This window comes from Brachionichthys hirsutus, chromosome 15 (assembly GCF_040956055.1).
Source record: "Brachionichthys hirsutus isolate HB-005 chromosome 15, CSIRO-AGI_Bhir_v1, whole genome shotgun sequence".
Lineage (NCBI taxonomy): Eukaryota > Metazoa > Chordata > Actinopteri > Lophiiformes > Brachionichthyidae > Brachionichthys > Brachionichthys hirsutus.
The window spans coordinates 7,218,952-7,240,672 of NC_090911.1; the positions used below are offsets into that span (position 1 = coordinate 7,218,952).

The 21,721-nt window shown below is 44.6% G+C and overlaps 4 protein-coding genes across 4 annotated transcripts; all 4 read right to left on the bottom strand.

The window, feature by feature from the left end:
* Positions 1 to 2,654: 2,654 nt before the first annotated feature.
* Positions 2,655 to 10,884, bottom strand: gpt (glutamic--pyruvic transaminase). Its single transcript, XM_068748362.1, has 11 exons — positions 10,685 to 10,884; positions 7,360 to 7,449; positions 7,085 to 7,193; positions 6,859 to 6,992; positions 6,495 to 6,738; positions 6,147 to 6,226; positions 5,930 to 6,066; positions 5,680 to 5,854; positions 4,871 to 5,026; positions 3,497 to 3,609; positions 2,655 to 3,225 (listed from the first exon to the last, which is right to left on the bottom strand). The coding sequence occupies exons 1-11, from the start codon at positions 10,769 to 10,771 to the stop codon at positions 3,135 to 3,137; spliced, it is 1,416 nt and encodes a 471-aa protein (XP_068604463.1). The 5' UTR covers positions 10,772 to 10,884; the 3' UTR covers positions 2,655 to 3,134.
* Positions 10,885 to 12,268: 1,384 nt separating this feature from the next.
* Positions 12,269 to 14,019, bottom strand: fuz (fuzzy planar cell polarity protein). The gene has a single exon (XM_068748361.1). The coding sequence runs from the start codon at positions 13,597 to 13,599 to the stop codon at positions 12,310 to 12,312; it is 1,290 nt and encodes a 429-aa protein (XP_068604462.1). The 5' UTR covers positions 13,600 to 14,019; the 3' UTR covers positions 12,269 to 12,309.
* Positions 14,020 to 14,537: 518 nt separating this feature from the next.
* On the bottom strand, positions 14,538 to 16,246 carry gng5 (guanine nucleotide binding protein (G protein), gamma 5). The gene is made up of 3 exons (XM_068748620.1): positions 16,109 to 16,246; positions 15,323 to 15,465; positions 14,538 to 14,825 (listed from the first exon to the last, which is right to left on the bottom strand). Exons 1-2 carry the CDS (start codon positions 16,187 to 16,189, stop codon positions 15,340 to 15,342), a joined length of 207 nt encoding a protein of 68 aa, XP_068604721.1. The 5' UTR covers positions 16,190 to 16,246; the 3' UTR covers positions 14,538 to 14,825; positions 15,323 to 15,339.
* A 129-nt stretch (positions 16,247 to 16,375) lies between these two features.
* On the bottom strand, positions 16,376 to 20,539 carry ssx2ipa (synovial sarcoma, X breakpoint 2 interacting protein a). Its single transcript, XM_068749034.1, has 13 exons — positions 20,491 to 20,539; positions 20,115 to 20,281; positions 19,749 to 19,958; positions 19,356 to 19,466; positions 19,129 to 19,264; positions 18,964 to 19,039; positions 18,695 to 18,869; positions 18,405 to 18,552; positions 18,168 to 18,304; positions 17,804 to 17,977; positions 17,609 to 17,723; positions 17,123 to 17,273; positions 16,376 to 16,980 (listed from the first exon to the last, which is right to left on the bottom strand). Exons 1-13 carry the CDS (start codon positions 20,537 to 20,539, stop codon positions 16,836 to 16,838), a joined length of 1,794 nt encoding a protein of 597 aa, XP_068605135.1. The 3' UTR covers positions 16,376 to 16,835.
* Between the last annotated feature and the right edge of the window lie 1,182 nt (positions 20,540 to 21,721).

Below are 21,721 nucleotides of genomic sequence, written 5' to 3' on the forward strand. Positions count from 1 at the left end.
TGCAACAACACAACGACGGCAGAGCTGTTTGCGAAGCTTTCCTCTCGATTCCTTCCCACAATCAGGTTTTAAATTGTCTAGATACAATGTCATTGCGTTCCACAATCCTGCAGATCACTGTCACTGTGTATAGCACAGCGCTAATCCCCTTCAAATACCCTTGTGTAGATTCTCATTCATCCAGGTCATGGTAACCCTGTAGGCTGCATCAGAAGCAACCGGCCTCTCTTTAGTGTCTGAGGTCGATTTGCCTCTCGTCTCAAGTAAAGAAGCCTCTTTGACGAGAGTTAAAACATCTCTGAACCCTGAATAGAATCCCAGTTTCTTCTGATTGAACCTTTGGGGGCTGCTAAAATGTCACGGTTTCCTCTCTGCTGCATCTCCTTGTCCTCCAGGAGGAGCTCAGAACCAAACGCGTCATACCTCACATGCAAGTCTGTGAATAACATGTTGAATCATGAGGTGCATTTGAGGATCGAGTCCGTGACAACATAAGAATTAAAATGTTAGCGATATGTTAATCTAAACTCTGACAGGATCAGAATAGTGCTATCAGTAAATATAGACATGAGATGACCAAAATAACATTTTGCTGATAGCTGGTTGCCAACATGTCAGCCATATCCTTTCAACAGCTTGTTGTGCTGGCCCCAGACTATTTCCCTGATCTTGCTGTATCTGTGGTCTTTTTATTTCATTTCATTTTTTTATTCTCTTTAAATCTGACAACTGCAGTGTTTTTTTTTACATTGTCTGATCCAAAAGAAGTTGATAACTCCCATATCATTATTTTTAATTTGTTTGGTCATCTTTAATGACACATTCCAATTTAAGGCAGGCATGAATTGGGAGTTTTAATATTGAATACCTTTGGTGTGAGTCTTATGCGACATTTTCTGTGCGATCCTTTCACTCCAGAGCTAAATGCCAGCCAAATGTGAAACTCGGAGCAGCTGAAAGACTCTGATGGTTATCACCTTCCACACATTCAGAATAATGAACAGAGGATAATTGTGAAATTCTCAAAACCCTCAGAGTCTCAGTAAGATGTTCCAGTCAGTCAATCTCTACACAGAAGACTGTACCGAGTGAAGAAAACGACCAGTCAGGACAGGACAGCCCAATGACATCCCTGCTGTCTGATGCATGACTCTCTCATCCTCACCCGAACTAATGATAACCTTTGACTTCTCAAAAGATGTCAGGATGAACGGGTGGAGGGGGGGAAGAAACCCAATTAATCTAGGGTGAAGAGGACTGGAACGTGTGAACGCGACATGCTGCTGGAGTGAATGGCGAGGAGCTCCAGGAAAGACAAGACTCTGTATAATTAGGATTCAGGAGGCTCATTGTCAAACGTAATTAAAGCTGACAGCCACTGTGGGGTAGAGAGGAGAGCAGAAAACACCTTCAAACTACATGCTCCACTTTTAACACGCTCGTATTTCAATCTCTAAGCAACGTCCACGTTCCAGGATCGCTGGGAAAGTGCACACAAAGCAATAAGCCCGATGAACGGGAGCATTCAAGGCAGCGTTGCTATCCACACGTGAAGCTTGCAGCGGGAACTGAAGTCAAACCGCTCGGCATTATTATTAGAGGTGATAGTTCAAGCAGTTTGCAGAGGGCTGGTGATTTCACCAACGGCTGTAACACTTGAGAGCCCCCCCCCCCCCCCCCCCCCGAACCAGCAACCTTATTCTTCAGAGCTAATTGGAAATTGTCTCACTCACTTCACTATATATTGCTTTGTAAACGGGTTTAGCAAATAACCTTCAAGTGCTTGATATTCCTACCAATAAAGTTTTCTTGTTCAACTATTCCTCTAAACTGGTACAGGCAGGTAAAATACAGTATACGTATTGAACACACAAAGGGAAGTGCAAAAAGTCATGGAAAGACAAGACCGCAGATGAAATCTAAAAGCACTCAGACAGCGCAGACCTCCGCCAAGCACCCCAGTTCATCCACATGTTGTGATTTACACCAAATATAACAGTCTTACATTTATTGTATCTACATTTTGAATATATACCTTTAGAAATTGGATTCTCATTGATATCATTATTAGTTCTGTAGTTATTCATGAAAACCACTTTTGTGGTAAAGATTTGAAGACATTTTGTGTGGAAGAATTGCCCCAAATCCCACCTGAGACACCGAAGCAATAGATGCAACAAGTTTCTCCATACAGGAGGCATCTTGAATCCATTATTACCAACAAAGCCCTTCATATTATTAAATTCATTTATGCATGTTGAATACGTTTTCCTTGTGTCAATCCATTTTACTAAAATTATTACTTTTATTTCACTGAATGGGTTGTTACTGACATCTGGTGAAGATTTTACGTAACTTCTCTAGAAACCTTTGCATTTTTTTTTTCATAAATTTTTTTAATTTCTCAAGATAAATTAATCACTGTTATTTTAAAGCAACATTTAGTGAGTGAAATTTTCCTGTTTAAATACAGGAAAGAAAAGCTGCTAATCATCGATGCAAATTTTTAAAACAATGGTTCAAATTTATTATCACTTTAATATTAAACTGTCATTAACAAAACCCTATAACAGAAGCCATATCATCAGTTTTAATCACCCGTTTATATCTTTACATAAACCGGATGTGATGGTGCATTCCAAAACAACCAGACCTTATATGGACTGTTACATTTAGTTTTATTCTACAAAATCATCTGAATCATAATGCAAACAGGACTTCGCTGCACATTCCCTGGTAGGCACTGCTTGCGGGAATGGAATAATAGTTACACACATAACTTAAGCAGCTTCACTTCTTTCAGTTGACCCTTTTTTTCCAGTTTGATTTCACATTAGTCATATTCACAGATCACATTTACAGATTATTCACAGCCGAAACCACACAGGCATTTATACACAACACAGTCTTATCTGTAATCACTTCATCTCGTTTTGTTATGTCTTCTAAATAAAAGCGGTGCTTTGTATACACCGGTAAACGTCAAAAAGAGGCGGCCGTAGAGGCTTGACGTGTGTCGACCTCTGGAGATGCTGTAGAAAAAAGTAAAAGGCACTCATTTCGCACTAGTCAAATTTTGATTTGATTTCTACGCGTTTGGCTCCTTTCACGATTGGAGGAGGAGATGTGGATGTTCAAGCATACTGCTTTGTGAATTTCTGGTGGAACTCCTTCAGTTTGCTCAGCAGGACTTTCAGCTTGTCTGCTGGTGGCAAGATGGTCATTCTGGGAAGGAGAGGGCAAAAGGTTAGCAGAGGGCTGAGTATTGTGGCAGCAGTTTTGGATGAGAAGTTAGTGATTATTTAGGCTAAGCAGGGCTGATTATTAACCATCCTCTGCAGAATGACCCAACGCCATCCTTTGTGACTGACGTGTGAATTTCAGGGCAATAATAGGGATATGATTCCCAACCCTGACCCTAACCCTAATATGGAGATGAATCAATAATGAAATTAGCAGCGAGTTGTATGTCGAGAATGAAGATGTTGTTTTGCACCTGAAATGGTAGGTTCCATCTTTCTGGCCAAAACCACTTCCAGGAACGAGGCAGATCCCCGTCTCCTCCAGCAGGGTCATGCAGTAGAACATATCTGGCTTATGGCCGTTGTCCTAAGAGAGACAAGCAAACAGTATCGTTTAAATTGTATGTCAATATCCTTGTGGATATATTCCATTTTTTTTACTTATAACACAACGGTGGGTAAAACCATTAAATCATGCAGTCTTGCATTAAGGAAAAAAAGTAATTCAGTAATTTTTATTGCAATATTTGTGTTCCTCCTTTGTGTTTGTGAGTTGTCCTTCACAGTTACATAAGTAAGAACATGAGATATTCTTCAGCAGTAAAAAAAAAAAAGTATTGCCCCCCAAATTATCACAAGATCAGCAGAATGGTAGAGTTTGTGTGTCTCTGTGGCCTTGGGAGCAGCGCTGACAGGGTTTCTCAATGCAAATTGGATGGACCACTTTAAGAGACATTTGAATGCGGGCACCGGCCATAAAGGGGGCCCAGGTCTGGCCCCCTTCAGGAGCCAGACCTGGGCGCTGGAAATGTTGGCGGGGAGTAGCATGCTTTACCTGACTTTAATCAAGTGGAACAGGACACAAGGATGGATCCAGCAGTTCGATCCAGTAACCGAGGTAAATTAAACACATTCTATCACAAGCGACCCGCAGACAATTAAAGTTCAATGCAAACATTTCATGTTGTTGTCAGGGACAAAACAGATTCTGGGGTCAAATAAATCTCAAATACTTCTAATTTCCTTAGACTGGAAACCAATCCCTCACACTCTTGGGTGAATCGTTTGTAATTAATTAGCCAACTGTTGAGGTTAAGAACAAATCAAACGGCAGAGACTGTCGCTCAATGAAGTTCCAGTCTTGTTGAAGAACCTTTGTCTTAATGGAATTTCTCGGAAAAGCGCAACACGAAAACAAAGCGACCCGGGAACTGTGTGATCCAAGATCGTGTGCAGAGTCTTTTGGAATTGATGAGGTGTCAGCAGGTCAAGCTGTCCTTTGACCTTATCCGATGAAGGCTAATAGGATAGACTCATTCCCCCCTTCTGAGGAGTCATCCTCAGGACACAAGGGAAGCTACTAGAAATCATTATTTCCCTAAGCAAATAGCTGCTTGGTTAGTTAGTTTAATATGAGATGTGTATTTAAAGGCCACGTCATGTGTGTTCAAGTGCTTTGAGAAAAATAATTAGTGAGGCAAATAAAAAAAGCCACACAGCAGTAAGAGTTCTTCTATTACTGATCGTCTGCCTCATCCTTCTTGGGGTAGCGTCAATGGAGTTTCCTTGAAACCCAACCAAACAAACTTGAATCAGTGAAAGTTGAACGAGTGCGTCTGAGGACTGACCACGGCCTCTTTGACGGCCTTTTCAGGGATGGTTATGCGAGGGAAGGAGTACATAGCGCCCTGCACGGGATTGCACCTGATGCCTTCCACGGTGTTGAGCATCCGCTCTGTAAGCTTGGCCTTCTCCGCTAAGGCACTTAAGGTCGCCGTGCGCTCCTGGATGTGGAGAGAGAACGTAGAACAGAGAGGACAGAAAGCAAAGCACAGAGAGCTTATACTTACGTGAGGAGAAAACCAACAAATGAACAAAATCTCATGCAGGAGTCGTCCGCAGGAGATCTGAAGAGAAGAATCTACAGCGAAAGATTCTTCTAAAAGGGGTTACGTTTCAACATCCTGCAGTCATCGCCTGAGACACTGGTTTAACCGGAAGTGAACTGATGGGCTAGTCTCTGGCCTGTTCCTGAACGCGTCTGCTGACATGTCTATCGGCATCTCCACATATTCAGCCCGTTGATCTCAGGAAGTACGAGACGGAATGAATCCTGAGAGGTTCAACGATAATCACTTCACTCCTACAGGACAGCACTGCCTTTCAGACGCTTCGATTCAGCCCCTGATTATATGATTCTAGAAATGGAGCAAAGCAATGTCAACTTCACTGTGTTAACATTAGCACTAATTCACACACACTTACAGTCTAATGCTGCAAATGATCCATAATCGATATCAATGCACTGATGGCACATCGCAAAGAACGCATTTCGATAATGCTGTCAGTGCATTGATGGAGTATAAGGAGATCCTGATGCATTGATTCATTTGTCTATACCAGAGGTGAATGAGGGATTGTGGGACATAGACTGCACCTTGATGAAGTTGTCATAAGACGGTTCCCCGGGTTGCGGTGGGTTGACCACTAAGTCCATCAGAGCCTGTCCGGGAACAGGGGAACACAGACGGACAGACTCCAGTTTGGTCAACTGGTCCTTAACCTCACCGTCCATGTTGACGACCTCCAAGTAGCCTCCACGAAAGCCGCACCTGAGAGGGAGAAAGCGTGTGTCCTGGTGGTACACGGCGAGGACGGATTCATCCCAGCATGCAAAAAGGACTTACTCTCCCATGTAGCACTTGGAGGTGGAGTGGAAGGACGCCAGCTCTACCGTATTCGAGTACTCTGGTCCCATCTCAAAGAGGACCTTCTTAAAAGAATGGAACTGGCAGCCGTCAGCATACACGTTGTCCTGGTACACCTGAGACAGGAGGACAGCATCGGCAGATGTCGCGAGCGCACAATGAAGAAGAAAGCGGTCAGATGTTGCAGAAGCCGCACCTCGTCAGCCATGAGGAAGAGACGCTCCTTTGCTGCAAATCGAATGACGTCCTCAATGCACCGCCTGCTTTGGACCTGACCTGAGTAGGAGAGGACGGAGATGGAGAAAGGTTTGAGATGGTGATTAGACGGGCGGGTGTGTGCAGTTGCTGCCACCTAGTGGCAATACTCTGAAAAGCAGACAAAAAGGGTCTTCATGGAGTCAGATTTCAATTTCAAGTAATACATTCTTAGGAATCATCCGGAATGATCCGGTTTTGATCATCTACATTCTATCTCTTTAAATTAAGTGAAAGTATTGAAACATCTAAATATATTTGTCACTTTCACCCCAATCAGAGACATTACCGGTCGGGTTTCCAGGGTTGATGATGCACAGGGCTCGGGGATTGCAGTGGCTCCGGGCCTCGTCCAGGGCACGCTGCAGCTCGCCGATGTCCAGACTCCAGCACTTCTCTTCGTTTAGGTAATAGTTAATCTGCACCGCGTCCAGCTCGGCCAGCGCAGCAGAATAGAGCGGGTACTGCGGTATAGAGATCATGACGCCGGTGCGCGTCGCACCCTCGCCACACACCAGCAGCTTCAGGATGGTCTAAAAAGTGAAAGTTGCAGAGGTTCTCTAATTGAAATCATCATGGGCCAAATCTACAATCTCATGATAATAATAAAAAAAAAAAACAGGAAGAAAGTCAGATCAGCAAAGGATTTGTACCACAATGCCGTCACTGGCGCCTGTGGTGAGGTAGATGTCGTCTGGGTCGCAGGGCACGCCACCATCCCTTTGTTTGATGTATCTGGCCACATTCTGACGCACATACTCGATGCCCTGACTGTTACTGTAGGCACCTGAGATTCATGCAGACAGAAACAAAACAGATGATTAACACTTTGACATAATGAAGGATACAAGCGACTCGAGGTGACGATTAACAGCAGACCTATGCTGTTCCCTCCACAGGACTGCAGAAAGCGACGCGCTCTACTTTTTGCATCCTCTGGGAATGTGCTGTCATTCAGCAGTTGAGGGTACGAGCACAGCGCCAGCACCTTCGAGGAAAGGGAATGCGAGTATGCAAAGGAGAAAGGGGCATTAAATCCTGCACAGATTACTTCTCCAGACATTGGGAAATAATCCATGCCGATTGAGAAATCAGTTTCATGGACATCCATATTCGGATGAAATGCTCGGGGGGGGGGGTGTTTGGGTGCAGACCTGTCGAAAGAAGGTGATTGGCTGCTGGCCCATTGCATGTGCATCGCCGATGTTTGCCTTGATGACCTCAGAAAATGGTTTCTTCACTCCCTACGGGGCATAATCACAACACAGAGACATTATTACGCACCAACAGATTTTATTCACAGGATAAAATTGACTGAGAATCACCTTTTCTGACATTTACAGTGACTGTTCATTTTTAGCATGCTGCCCGTTCTAAGTTTTAGGCCTCATCAATTTATTATTAACAGTTGCCACCTAAACAATTAATCATTGCAGGTCTTAGTTCACCACAGCATTTGTAATGATTAGATGCATGTTGAAATCATTGCTTTTCCCATGATGCACCGAGCACCCCTCTCTCTCTCTGGCCGGATCTGCTCAAGGTTTCGACCTGTTAAAGGGCAGGTTTTGATTGTCACTATTAAAACAACGGCCCATGGTGGATTGTTAATACTCTAATCTTACTCTCCTTAGACTAGATTTTATTTTTTATCTCCAAAGTGTTAATAGTTCATCCTTTATGATGGCTATTTTCTTATCTTACCTTCTTTACTGGCACGACAAAGTGAAGTACACACTCTTAAACCAAAGTACCAGTAGTTATTCTACATTTCTTGATTAACAAAAGAAGATTACAGCACAGCACAAAGAACTTAATTATAGTGATCCCAACCTTGATGATGATAGTGTGTGCAAATACAGGAACACAACTTGGACTAACGCAACCTTTATAATCTTAGAGACAGCATTAACCTTCTGACATGTGAACGCAGACACACAAATCAGAGAGGCTTGTAACTTCAGAAGCATTGATCTAAATTATGAGTAAATATGACGATTTATAGTCTTCCAGGCCGTTATTGTGTTTGTGAAAGATAATCTCTGGAGTGTCTGAGACCACTGGCAGAGGACAGAGGACAAAGGCCAACACCAACATGCAAATGCACAAACGCAAACAAACACTCACACACATGCTGTTACCAGATGTTCAGACAGCGGTGACATTGCAGAGAAACCACGTCATAAACACAACCTGCAGAAAGCAGACGACCCTCTTTGAAATGTCCAATGAATTCACATTTTGACGGACTCTCTCAGGCTCCCTGATTGGCCAGAATTCATAGGCGTCTCTCAGACCTGACCAATAACAGAATCGTCCCCTAGGTCATAATAAGCATTACCCACAGTGACCTCTGCTTCTAGGAACCAACTGGTGAAGGCTGGTGCTTCACCGGACACAAAAACTACCCAGTAAACAATCCTGACTTAGAAAAAAAAAAGAAAAAGGTTGAATGTGCTCTTAATTTAATGTTCTGAAGCACTTTTTACTCTTTACTTCTGGAGGCGTTTCATTAAATCAAAATAGTGAAGGCATTTTATGGCAAAGACTGTGATTTAAGCAGATAGCAGCTTACGATAAAGCTTATATAATAAAAGGAGATAAGAAAACTCCCTTTGAAGTCACCACGTTGGTGTCAGTACACTCTGTACTCGGAACATTTCTACACCGTTGTATTTCTCATTTCCTATCCAGCCAACTTGTGGAAAGAATTTGCTATTGGCTGTTCTTGTCTGCCTCAGCGGGTCCTCATTTACTGCAGCGAGCAGTTTATGAGGACCAAACATAATGACTGTGTGTGTGTGTGTGTGTGTGTGTAATCCCTTAATCTGTATGAGCTAGAATGATGGAAATTAGCAAGAACAATGCTGCATTTGTGCTGTAAATGAAGATCGAGTTCCAAACAACAAAGTGTGCTGGAAACCGGAGGAGGGAAATCACAGTGTGCGTTCATGTGTGACCCAGTGATCCCCCCCCCCCCCCCCCCCAACCAAAGTCCAGTTCCAATAGGAGGTGCTCCCAAACACGAAGGGGAGTGTGTTCGATGAAAGAGTAACATGTGGAAGGGCGACTACTTTCTTGTGGAAACTGCCGAATGAGGTGAGGTCTGTAGATGATTACTTGTTTATGGTTTAACCTTCAGGCTTTACCGGTAAATGGCTGAAGACATGCTGACAAATAGTCATTACTGAGTCCTGAATGCAAATGCTCCTCGACCATTCTGTCACAGAGGTGGATATTCTCCAGTCATTTGACAGCTTCAGCTACTACTTACTTTTAGTCACTTTCAGATTGTTGATACAAAATATTAGTCCGGCCCGGTAATCATTCCAATCCCTGTGTAAAGTGGAAAAACGACTGTAGCTCATTCTGCTTTTTGAACATCAAATATCAACCTGAATGACACCGGATCAAACTCCTGTTTAGTCAAGAGGAAAATATATCTGCCGCAAAGAGTGTGGGTCGGCTGGTCAAGGCAAAGGGAACATAAAAGCCGTGGACCCGCTGAGCCACCTGGACTAAAAAGGTCACCCTGGTCATTACAGCGTGTGCTTTCACCTTTTTTTTTTTCTTTTCAAACTCATCCCTTCCAGAGCAAAGGTCTCAAAAGTGGACAGTTTTCACACCAGACTGCTCTCGGTACACTCACAGCTTTGGTTGCCACGTCACCATAAATGATGCAAGAGGAAGAGATTAAAATAGCGAGAGAGAGAAAGAGAGAGGGAGAGAGAAAGGAAGGCCCAATAACATCACAGTTTTGAAATTGTGATTTCTAGATTTCTTTTAGAAGACACTATAGGATACAAAGACTGTGTTCTGCTGTTAAAATGAAAGGTGAACTGGTGAACAGGACGGCCCAGTTGGCAACAGGAAAGTGCCGTCGCATGTTGTGACACAGATATTATAAACATGAGGTTGAACGATGGACCTTCTGCTAACATTAAGGATTGGCAATCACGCCGAGGAGCAGCTAATGAATGGCAAACCGTCTACCTTGTTAAAAGCGCGTGCGAGCTCAGGAAGCAACAACACGGGGCAGCAGAATATTTTAGAGGGACACGATCAGCACATTCAAGAGGAATGGAAACTTGCTGATCTGCAAATACATCTCAGGAAAGAGGCACGCTGCACTCGACTAAAAGTAAACCGCAGCCGGCTGCAGGAAACGGGGTCGCAACCTCCTGCTTCCTCTGTAATGTAGGGACCAAATTAGTCTATTAATGAAGAGAAATTAAAAACGTTTCACTTCCTCAGACTGATCCAAAGTCAGAGATTAATCCAGACATCTCTGCCAGTGTGGCCTCCAGTGGTTTCAGTAGCTGGAATGACACCAATGCACTGGGCAAACTGGTTTAGATTGGTCACCGAGAGGCGCAGTTTAAACAGCAGACTTAATAACAGAACCTGCCAATGGGAAACGATATGGATGTAAAAGACATTTTCTGTTTTTGACCATTGCTGCTATAACATTGAACAAACCTCAGAGAGCTCCTTCTCCAGCTCCATCGCCCGGGTCACGATGGGGCCCCGCACCGCGTACTCCACCTTCTTCACCGTGGGGTTCATGGTGTCGATGTTCAGCACTCTCGTCCGGGGCGACGCTCCATTCTCCGTCCTTTGCGCTCTGGGCAGCCCGCGCCGCGCCGCGCTGAGACTCGACGAGGCTCTGCCGGGAGAGTCGGAGGAGAGACGGGGAGAGGTCAGAGCGCGGAGGAGCCCGGAGCCGGTGCGCCCGCGGCTCACAAGATGCATCCCCGGAGCGGGCATGCTTGCTGCGTCTTCCTTCACTGAGCGGAGTTAAAGTTTGAACGCGTTCTGCTTGGCACACAGCGGCCGGTTTTGCGTCACTCCCGACCCGAGAGTGAAATAAAAGTCGTGGGAGCGGAAGGAAAGCGCGCTCCTAAAAAATACGCTCCGCGCGTAGCGACGATCGGACGCGGCGGAAAAAAAGGAGATCAGGCAGAAACTGAGATCTAGCTGATGCATCCACGGATCCGCTGATTGAACTGTGCGCCCTTAAATATCAGGGATCTGTTTCCTGTACACATGGCAACGCCGCCGCCCCCTTTGGGCTGGCCTCCCCCAATCCCGTTATTCCATACACCACGAGCTCCAGTTATCCGGTTACTCGGCTGGAACAGTTTTGGAGAACCGGGCTCGGTTCCACCGGGTGCAGCGTCGAGCTTTCCGCTGTGCGTGTGACTTATCATTACGCACGGAGGCTCCTTCCTTTGCCTGCGCTGGTGACTTCTTGACGCGATTGGCTAAAACATTTAAATAAAATGACTAAATAATCACGAATTAAAAATGAGCAAACGGTAATATTTGAATGGTTTATAGCTGAAGGGTTTTTGCGTCTCCGTGTCTCACGTGATTCCTTATTGGTCAGGCAGATCAGCAGGTAAAGGCACCTGCCACCAATTATCATTCCTGGCTATTGGTGACGCAGATTAAACTAGTTGATCCAGTTTCCCCTGGAAGAATAGTGAAACCTTGAATGTAGGGAAATGAGATTCAGAGTGTGAGATTAGAAAATACACTGGTGGCACCGTGAGGCGTTCAAGAACAGCCTCCCAGCAACAAAAGGTTATCGGATAATATAGTTTTTGGTTATTTACAATAATCAATATCAGGCTTCAGGGCGTTAATTTAATGAACAGGCGTCCACTCAGATTAGCTTTTTTACGTCGTAGCAGACAGAAAAGTATCAGCCAGTTAAAGGCTTAAAGTAACAAAATATATGTTTGAAAGAAAGCGATTGCAAACATGTTAAAACAATGATGTAAACAGGCAAGTAAATCCAAGTAAGGTTGAAGCCAGTAGAGGGTGGGGGGGGGGGGGGTCGGATACAAATGTTCAAACAGTGATTTAAAACTAATTTCATAGCAGTTCGCTCTGGCATTGCATTCATATTATTTTAATATCTGTATCAGTGTTTTAATTATTCCACAATAGTTTGAGACCGATATTATTTGTGTCCAAATATCTAGATTTGTTAGTCAATGTGCATTTTGTTTTTGTTTTTTGGCAGTAAAGATAAGAGAAATCATAAAATGAGGCATTTATTTGTCTTACAGGTGAGATTTAACGCGTTACGTGTTCGTTTAAAACCCAGTGGCTGCGACTATGTCGGACAGAGTCTGTGTGGCCAGCGTGCTCAGCACGTGGCTGGGCACCGACGGCGGCGCGAGCAGGAAGAGCTGGTGCTGAGGAGTCTGCAGTCCGTAGCATTTGCACTCTTCTGTAACCAGATAGCACTGAAGGGGCTGATGGGAGAATCCAAAGACGTCGTCTTTAGCGCCCCCCTCCTCTGCGGAGACGCTCGAGGCGTCCTCCCGGGCGAAGTAGCGCGTTGTGCCGAAGATGTAGAAGAGCTTCAGCAGCTCCCAGCAGCGGCCCTTGGACGGTAATGGGGGGCCGCTCTGTGGGCGAGCCGTCTGCACGCTGGAGACGGAGCGATGCGTTTCGCGGTTGATGAGAAGCAGCGCCAGCACGTCGGGTCGTAAGGTCACGGATCCCGGGAGGCATCGCTCTCCGGTAGCCAGACAGTCCCTCAGGGCGTCCATCGCAGGCCTCCAGAAACGCACCACCAGCCCACTCTCGGCTCCGTGCAGGGACGGGGTCGGGCCGCAGAGGACGCACACGTCTGCCCCGGGGAGCAGCCGGAAGCGGAGGAGGCGGTGGGCCACGGTGGGGCTGCCCTGAGGCAGGAACACCGGATAGTCGCAGGAGGCGGATCCGGACGCCGAGAGGGACCGCATCAAAGCGGAGAGCAGCACGATTTCCTGAGGCGCCAGGCGCCACCACTTCTCCGTGGCGGCGGCTATTCGCCCGTGAATGACGAGACAGCCGAACTCGCTGTCGGCGCACTGGGCAAACCCGTCCACGGCCTCCTGGAGCAGGGTGGGGTCGGGCGGCAGCAGCAGATCCGCGCAGTGCGTCAGGTTACCCAGGACGCCCTCCGACCTCTCCTCCAGCAGCTGATCGATGAGGCCGAAGCAGGACCTCAGGTCCTTCTTCAGCCTCTCGACATTCCTGACGCTCACCAGCTCGTCTCGGCCCAACACCAGCACCATGCAGCTCCACGCGTTCTCCAGGAGGCGGCGCAGGTGCACCTCGGTCGCACTGCTCCTGCCCGCCGCAGCGCCTCGTCCGCCTCCGGTCGCAGCGATGAGCATCACGCTGTCTTGGAAAACTCTCCACACCACCCTGCCGCCGCCCTCGGTCTCGCAGCAGGACAGGGCGACCCCCTGGCCGCCCCCGAACATGTGGACGCCATTCAGGGAGCCGATGACGGAGAAGGGCAGCTGTTTGGGGGCCCCCCGTGTGAAAAGAGGAACGCCACTGCTGGCTGTGAGACAGAGGAGCTGAGTGGAGCCATCCTGAAGCATCATGGTGAAGGGGGGGGGGGGGGCGCTCTCGTTTACAGTCGTATTTCTGCCGTAGTGCAATAATTAGCCAGGAAGAAACCAGTTCCAAATGATCCGATTGGCTACCTGTGTTATAACCGAGCAGTCCAGCGTGGGCTCCGGCGAGCCCTTAGCATCAGGCTAGCCGTTGAGATGGCTGAGCAGGGAGAACAACGACAATATCTATCGATCTATCTACATCTAGCTATCGTGGCTAGACCTCACGGTTGCCCACGCGTTCCGCGTGGCTAGCTGTGTTTAACATGCTGAGTAAAAACAAAACAAGTTACCGTCGTTTCCACAGTAACGCAGCCCCATGATTCATTCTTCAGATTGACGAGCTCATCCGGCTGGTCGCGTTGCAGTTATGATTTAGGAGGTCCGTTGTAAGGGAATTGGGAGCGCGACGAGGGGACTGATCTGGGTTCAGTTCTCGGAGTACATAGACGTCGGCATGTTAACGTCTCGCGAGAGTTTAATAAATTGCCCCAACAGCTGGGAGTGCTGTGATGAGCTTCACGAACTAAATAGATCGGGAACTGTTTTATTAAATTAATGAGTTGTTCATATTGATTGTGATTGATGAGAAAATTGATTAAGTATAAATCTTCATAATATATTGTGCTTTTTCACAAGAGAAAGTTCAACACTGGTCATGATGTCCCACCACCATATGCAAGTTCAGTCAATGGGTTAAAAACACCCCCCCCCCCCCCCCCCCTCACTTTTTTGAGTTGATGTTTAAAATTGGGAAATGTCAGTTCTTTGCTTTTTATATTTAATATTTGAATATCTAAAGGGCATCGTCTGCTTTTTACAACTGCTTCTTGAACAGATTAAAGAAACATCTGAAAGCACGTTCATCTCTTTCAAGTTATTAGGTGGCATAACTTCAGTCTCAAGACACAGGAAACACCAATATGTAAACACTTTAGTAAAGAATGTTTTTTATTCATTAAATACAAAAAAGTCCAGAAGAGTGATGACTAAAATAGAACGATAGAAAAGGCACAATAATTTTTGTCGAAAATCATACTGTGCCATGAAAAATAATCTGGTCTCCTTTCTTCTACTGTGGCTGAAAATAGATGGTCATCTTCCTGACGTGATTCGAATATGTTCTACGCTCAAGAGATCCCATGGCAGTATAATGGCTTGGCATGACGAGCAGTGTTGAGGTCGACTTTTCCCTGTAGCATCAAAATGAAGGCCTGAAAGAGAAAAATAAATACAAATAAAAACACAAGGAAGGACACAAACCGTTTGGAAGAAATGAATGCCAGCAAACTGACATAAACATCTACAAATACATGAATTTTCATTCAATCATGTCCCGTTTCTGAGGAGCTGTAGACTCATTATGTATGTACAACATACGGTATCAGCTTTAGCATTATTACGTGGAAATATTCATTTTGAATGACATGGGCATTCATGTACATAGCAAATATGCAAAAACTTGTTAGAATATTGAGATTATTTCCTCAAAAATGAAGTTTTAACAAGCTGGCAACAAGAACCGCCTATATTTTGACTGCCAACAATAGAAATATAAAGGTTTACTGACTGACAAAACAATGTTAAGCAGGCACGAAAGGGAAGACTCGTCTCATTCAAAGTGCATTCACTCTGACAAATATTCACACCAACCGCTGGGCTGTAGAGTTCTTTTGTTTATTTATTTTACATGCGTTGATGAGGGACTCACCAATGGTTACAGTGATTTCACAAGAAGGAGCAGACTTTCTGTGGCCTGAAAGGGTTGGTGCTGGAGGACACACCGGTGAGGAGAGGATCCTGCAAAGCGTTCTGCATGCAGAACTGTTGAAGGTCAGCCGCTGCCTGGGAGACCTGGAACCAACACGGTAATCACAATTCAAACACGTTAAAGGGGGGATTTGTAATGTTGCTAAACAGAACTCCGTCCGTAGCGCCGCAGTGAGCCTTCTGAGGTACCGCGGGGGGCTTCTCGTATCGGTACAATCAGACTTCACTCAACCGCATGATGCAAATCCAAGGATCCAGCATGTTTAGCATTTGTCCATGCTACATATACATTATATATTGTAATGATCCCTAGCCGACGTTACAATAAATATATATATATATGAAAATATATATGCTTCCATTGACGATTACTTCGATTAAGTATCCTACTTCTACGTCCTCAGTTTGTCCGCGTCGGTTCCGAGTAACTCGGGTCACGGTAAATCATGACTTTCTGTTATGCTACAACTCCAGTAATCGTTAAGCTAGAAGACATCGCAGCAAACTCAATTTAATGTTCCACTTCGTTCGTCAGATGACAGAAACTCAGCGGCGCAAAGTTATCAGACTTAATTTGAGTACTTCCCCCTTCGGCCGAAACAACGCCCTTCGCTGCCTACCGACTAGCGGCTAATAACGCTGCTAGCCTCCAACAAGCTAGCGAACCCGCGTAGCGGTTTAGCTTTCCTCCGTTATTTGACAGAAACAGCAACAAAACACACTTTACCTTCACTCTGTTTATGCTCGCCTCGAAGCGGAGCTGCTGTACGACTTTTTTCATGGCTACGAGATTGGAGGAACCCGACATTCTCCTGGTGTTTGTGGAAAAATTCACGCCAAACTGTGGGTGGGTCTGGATGCTGAAACAAAGCTAAAGATGATGATGACATCCGGGTTCCGGTTGTTCTAGTTGCAAATCAGACTCCAAGACACCAGATGGCGCTACAATACCAGATAAAACCTTTTCTTTTTTTGAAAAAACTTTATTGCGCTACTGCAGCAGAGAAGATAAACCCCAGCCTATTGCCAACATACGAGTCATTCAGTTATGTTAAATTATAAATCTATAATTTACAATATGTTAAAAGACTTTTTTAAAACAGTCAAAAATCAAACATAATCCCAACATAAAGAAAACCAAGAAACTATTCAACATCAAACACTCAGTTTAGTGCTCAATATATACCCCTGAACAGAACTATAAATCTGATTGGTCAGTGTTGATTGTTTATAAGAAAAACAAATGAACAATGATTGGATCAATAAAGTGCTTGCTTATTAGCTTTGGTGATGGCCTGTGCATATTCCCAACAACGCAACAGCACACTGCTGCCAATATTTAATAAAAATAAAAAAGGTAATGCTTTCCAGTGGTAATGGGTTCAAGCATGAGCTGCTGCTTAATTTTGCTGTTTAATCACACATGGAAACAAAAACAAGACACCAGAAATGATTCACGTGTGTTGGTGCTCATCTTCACACAAAGAGAAGATACTGAAGTCTCCACGTCGATAACTATTTTTTGACTTCAACCGAACATCTCTATCTTCAATGGTGCTGGACTCTTGCCAACATCCTCTATTTGAACATCTGGAGGAGCTGAAACAGAAACATATTAGGTATTACATCTTACAATCACTACTAGCAAAGGGGTCTGATACTTGCTCTCACACAGGCATAGATTTGTGACCATTTTGTTTCATATTCTTTACTGGTATGAAGCATTGCCATTGAATTATACCTATCTGGCATCAACCGGAGTGTCCGGTAAAGCTCGGCCGTCGATGGCACAGCGGCATTTTGTGTCCGTTTGGGCGTGGAGAACGTAGCGTAGGTCGAGGATTTGGCCAGAGGAACTTTGGTGGCAGACATCCTTACATCTGGCTCACTTTCTGAAACAAGAGGGGGGGCATTCACAAGTCAAATAAAACCACTTTGGATTTGATGATCTAAGTCGTATTGTTATTGATGTGCTCGTGTTAACAGTTCATTTTGTGTCGCTAATATTTTTGTTCATCATCGAAAATATTCCACATTCACCACCCGATTAAATAACTATTTTTCCCCTCTAAACATTTAAGTTTTGTGTAGCTTAGTCTCCTCTCTCTAATGGTGATTCATTTGGACATTATTTCAGGCTATATTTAAAGCATCTAATCATAAACACTTTGATTTAACAGAAAGGTTCTGACCATTTACAGACTTGAACTGAATGACACAGACTTACTGATTGACAAGGCACTTTGAGCACCGGACGAAAAACATTTACGGTCTACGAATGCACTCGTGTTCAAAAACTCATTCTTGAGCCAAGAAGCACGGTCCTCTTGAAATGCCGTTTTCTGTGGAATATAATGTAGTTAAAACATAAAGCAGCACATGCAGCTTTAAATGAGGCGATCCACCACAACGACTGAAATACCTCTCGTCCCAGGCGAATAGCCGCTTCGGTGAAGTTCTTTCTCTCCCTCTCAAAGTTTCTCTTTTGTTCCTCAAAGAGTCTCCATTCCTCTTTGAGGCGCTCCTTCTCCTCTAGTGTGTAGCAGTCATTAAGGAGAGCGGCCGTCTCATCGTCAAATGATGTGTTGAATTGTTGCTTCACAAGCAAAAACACACGTCACTTAGCACTATAAGTATTATTTAGAATCTCCTGAACTTATTCAACAATGAATAACATAGAGCTCGTTCCTCGAAACAGTGATTTCATCCATTAATCTGCAAAAACAAACAAGCTCTGAGATTGTTAAAGCTCAAATTGAGACTCTGCTCTGAGAATAGGAACTGACCTGGAGGAGTTGCTGCTGGGCGTGAATGAACTCATTGCACTGCTGCACTTCACGCCTCAACTGTTCCACCTCTTCCTCACAGTTAACCCTTGGTATCACCTCTTTGTTGGACAACTGCTGATTCTGCACTTCCACGGCTGAGCAAACAGTAAAGGTCGACCATATAAGCACTGGAAAAACAGCTTTGACAAGACAAAAAAAAAAAAAAAAAAAAGGCATTTCAACAGCTGCCTGCACCTCGGTTGTCTAATTTCTCCACGTGGTTCCTCAGTTTGCGCCACTGCTGGCGGATGCTGTTGGTGAGCTGCTCTCTAGCATGTTCACATGACTGGTCCAGAGTTTCTTTGCTAGAGTTACATGCTTTCTCCTCTCCATCTGAATCAGCCTGAGCAAAACAACATTCTCAGGTCTCCCCCATAACTTTGACAAAATAGACAAGATCCTAAGGTCAAAAGATTTCTAAAAGTGACTTCAAGTTAATTACGAATGGATTAATGAGATAAATTAAAAATAAATAGTAGTACTACCTGTTCCTTACTGTCATCAGCTCCTCTGGTAGACTGCTGGCATGGGCTCAGGACATGCATCATCTCCTTCTTTATCTGCTGGAGGACTTTCCTAAGCTCAGCATTCTCCAGCATCAACGACCGCTGACTCGCCTCATAATCACCGAGCATGGATTTGTACATCTCTCCTTCATGGCTGCACAGAAACATTTACAAATATTCAACCATTAGAGGACTGGATGGCGCACTCAACAAATAGTTAAGAAAGGACGAGGCCGCGTTCATCATACCTGGCTGATGCTTTTGCCGTCTTCCAATGGCCCCTTTTTCCATCTGACCGGCCCAAGCAATTCAGTGCATCGATAGCTAGTTGGGAAACCGGAAAGGCTTTGTTCTCAAATTGCCAGAATACTGGACAAGATTTGTACATTTCTTCTGACAACTAGCTTACTTACATAGTTTCTTATCCTTCCTGTCAACGAGTAGCTGGCTGAGGCGTTCCTTGAGCTTCGCAGCTTCTCTTTCTTTTCTCTTGGCATCATGACTGTACTGAGAGGCACGGCTGGCAATAATGCTCTGGAGCTTCTGAACCTGTTTCGCGGTGACAGAATCATGCCATTTGCAGTCTCACACACACACTTCAGGCTCATACACCATCACTTGCTATTAGCAAAAATGATACCTCGTCTTTTTCTGTCTTCAAACAGCTCTGCAATGTCTTGATTTTGAGTTGCAGCTGCCTCTCTGTCTCATGTAGACCCAGTTTTTCCCTTATGGACAGTTCTAGCCGATCCTGGTAAGGGATAGACGTAACTCTCACTATTAGTATACCTTAAGCAAGTAAAAGCAATCCACTCAGGGTTAAAACTATAGGAGAGCACATCTAGACAGTGCACCCCCACAGCTGCTATTGATGCACAACTAATCTTGACTTTATGTGGCTGTGATATTAGTATACATTTGTAGTAAGAAAAAAGGAGCATTAATACTGTATCCTAGTGGCCAAAATGTATTACTGCACCTTGAATAAACAGTGTACAGACCGTTCTGTAAGAACGGTACCTACGGTACATGCCTTGAGTCTGGAATTGTTCATCTGCATATGTTCCAAGGAGCTGGATTTCTTTAGTTGCTCTGTCTCAAGTTGCTCTACATTGGACATGTTGCGTCTATGAATCTGGAGCAGCTCATAAACGGCATTCAGAACTGGCACTGGGTTCAGGCTAGCTCGCCCTGCTGAGCCGGCCTCGATACATGTGGAAGAGAAGCCTAGCGAGGCAAGCTCCTGTCAAAGAAAGGAGACATGTAACTCACGACTGTAGTGAATTAAAAATAAAACTTATGTTGCAATAAATTAGATTTAGCACTTGTCCACATTTACCCCTACAATTGTATTTTTTTTTCCAGAAAGAAAAAAACCCAGAACAAGATACTTTCATACCTGATTGATATATAGAATGCACTGAGGAATGTTGTCCTCTGCGCAAAAGGCACTTATCATACTGTAGGAGCTCTTGGACAAGGGCAAGGAAGGGTACGTTGACAAAAGATTGTTCTGTCTCAGGGGCGACATTGTCACATGTGATGTGTTGGAAATATCATAGCTCCCTATGAAAAGATAAAGAAAAGTGAAAATATGGTGACTGCTGACATTGCTTCGTACACACGCTTCCAGAGCGATATGAATTAGGGCACTGCTCTAAAATGAGAAGACAAATTTGGGTCACCTCTAACGGATTCTAAAATAAGCACAGCTGATGAGATTTTCTATTCTTGGACATTTCTATCAAATTCACCGACGCGGCCGAGACATTTACCCATTGATGCTCCTGGACCTGTCGGCATACTTCTCCACCACTCTCCCATATCATTGATACGTCAGGACATGAGAATGCAAGGCTAGGATTGATCAACCCGGGAGCTGGATCATCAGTCAGGCTGCAGATCGGACGCTTCTACTGGAACCCAGCCCTGTATTGGAGCATCGAGCCATGAGATACGCCAGTAAAAATTAATCCGGGCTGCTGCTGCTTCTCCCACACAGGATTAACTGTCCAGTGTGTGCCAGTTTGGGTTATGATTGGAATTGAAGGGCAATCCTATCGGGCAGCTAAATCACAGGATAGTATTACGATCTCATTCTGAAGCCAACAGTTTATACAGATTACTTTTTGTTTCAGCAAAAACCCCATTAGAAAAGCTAAATCTGGGCGCATGTGTGCTTTTTCTGCCTTTATGACTGCTACTCTGGTGAAACAAGTACAGGCTGGTAGTTTATCCAATGGCAACTTGTACAGTGTATTAAAACGAGTCAGCTTGTGTTCAGTGACAACACTAACCGAGCGTGTAGCAAACGACCTCTAATTTAACGTTATCTCACAAAGCAGAAGACATGCACCGCGTTTATCTAAAAAAAAAACACTGCCGAGTCAGCTAGACGCACTTTATCACGTCAAGTTAGTTAGCGAGCACTAGCTAGCTAATTCCCACTTTTAATTGCGTTAATTAGCGCACTTCAAGCCCGGTTACTTTGTACAACTTTCCCGATTTGTAAGAAGAATGTCATTGAACTTAAGCGACGATGTTCGACGTCACATAAGCATTCACAAAGAGCCACCTTTACATTTAGTTCACGCCACTAACCTGGATATTGCCTATCTCTAAGCTAAAGTGAACACACCCAGCAACAGGTCATCTCAATCCGATAGATAACAAATTGGTAGATGTTGATATAATTCTAATGTCGTAGGAAAACCAGCAAATCCAGCGACGAACTAAGACAACAAAAACGAGAAAAACGTTTTAAAAAAATGACTACGTAGCTAAACGCAGGTATCCAAACCGCTAGCAGGCTGGAGCTGCTGCTGCTTCCGACGACCGTGTTATGAGGTGAAGTCATCTGCCGCGTCACAGCAAACGTCATTTTTATTGGGCGCTTCGTTGTTAGGTAACCAGTATCTGAACGGTGATTGGATATGAAGATGTACAGTGGACGATTATGCAAATGAGAACATTCTGTCGCTGCAAAGTCATACAAGAAAATTAATA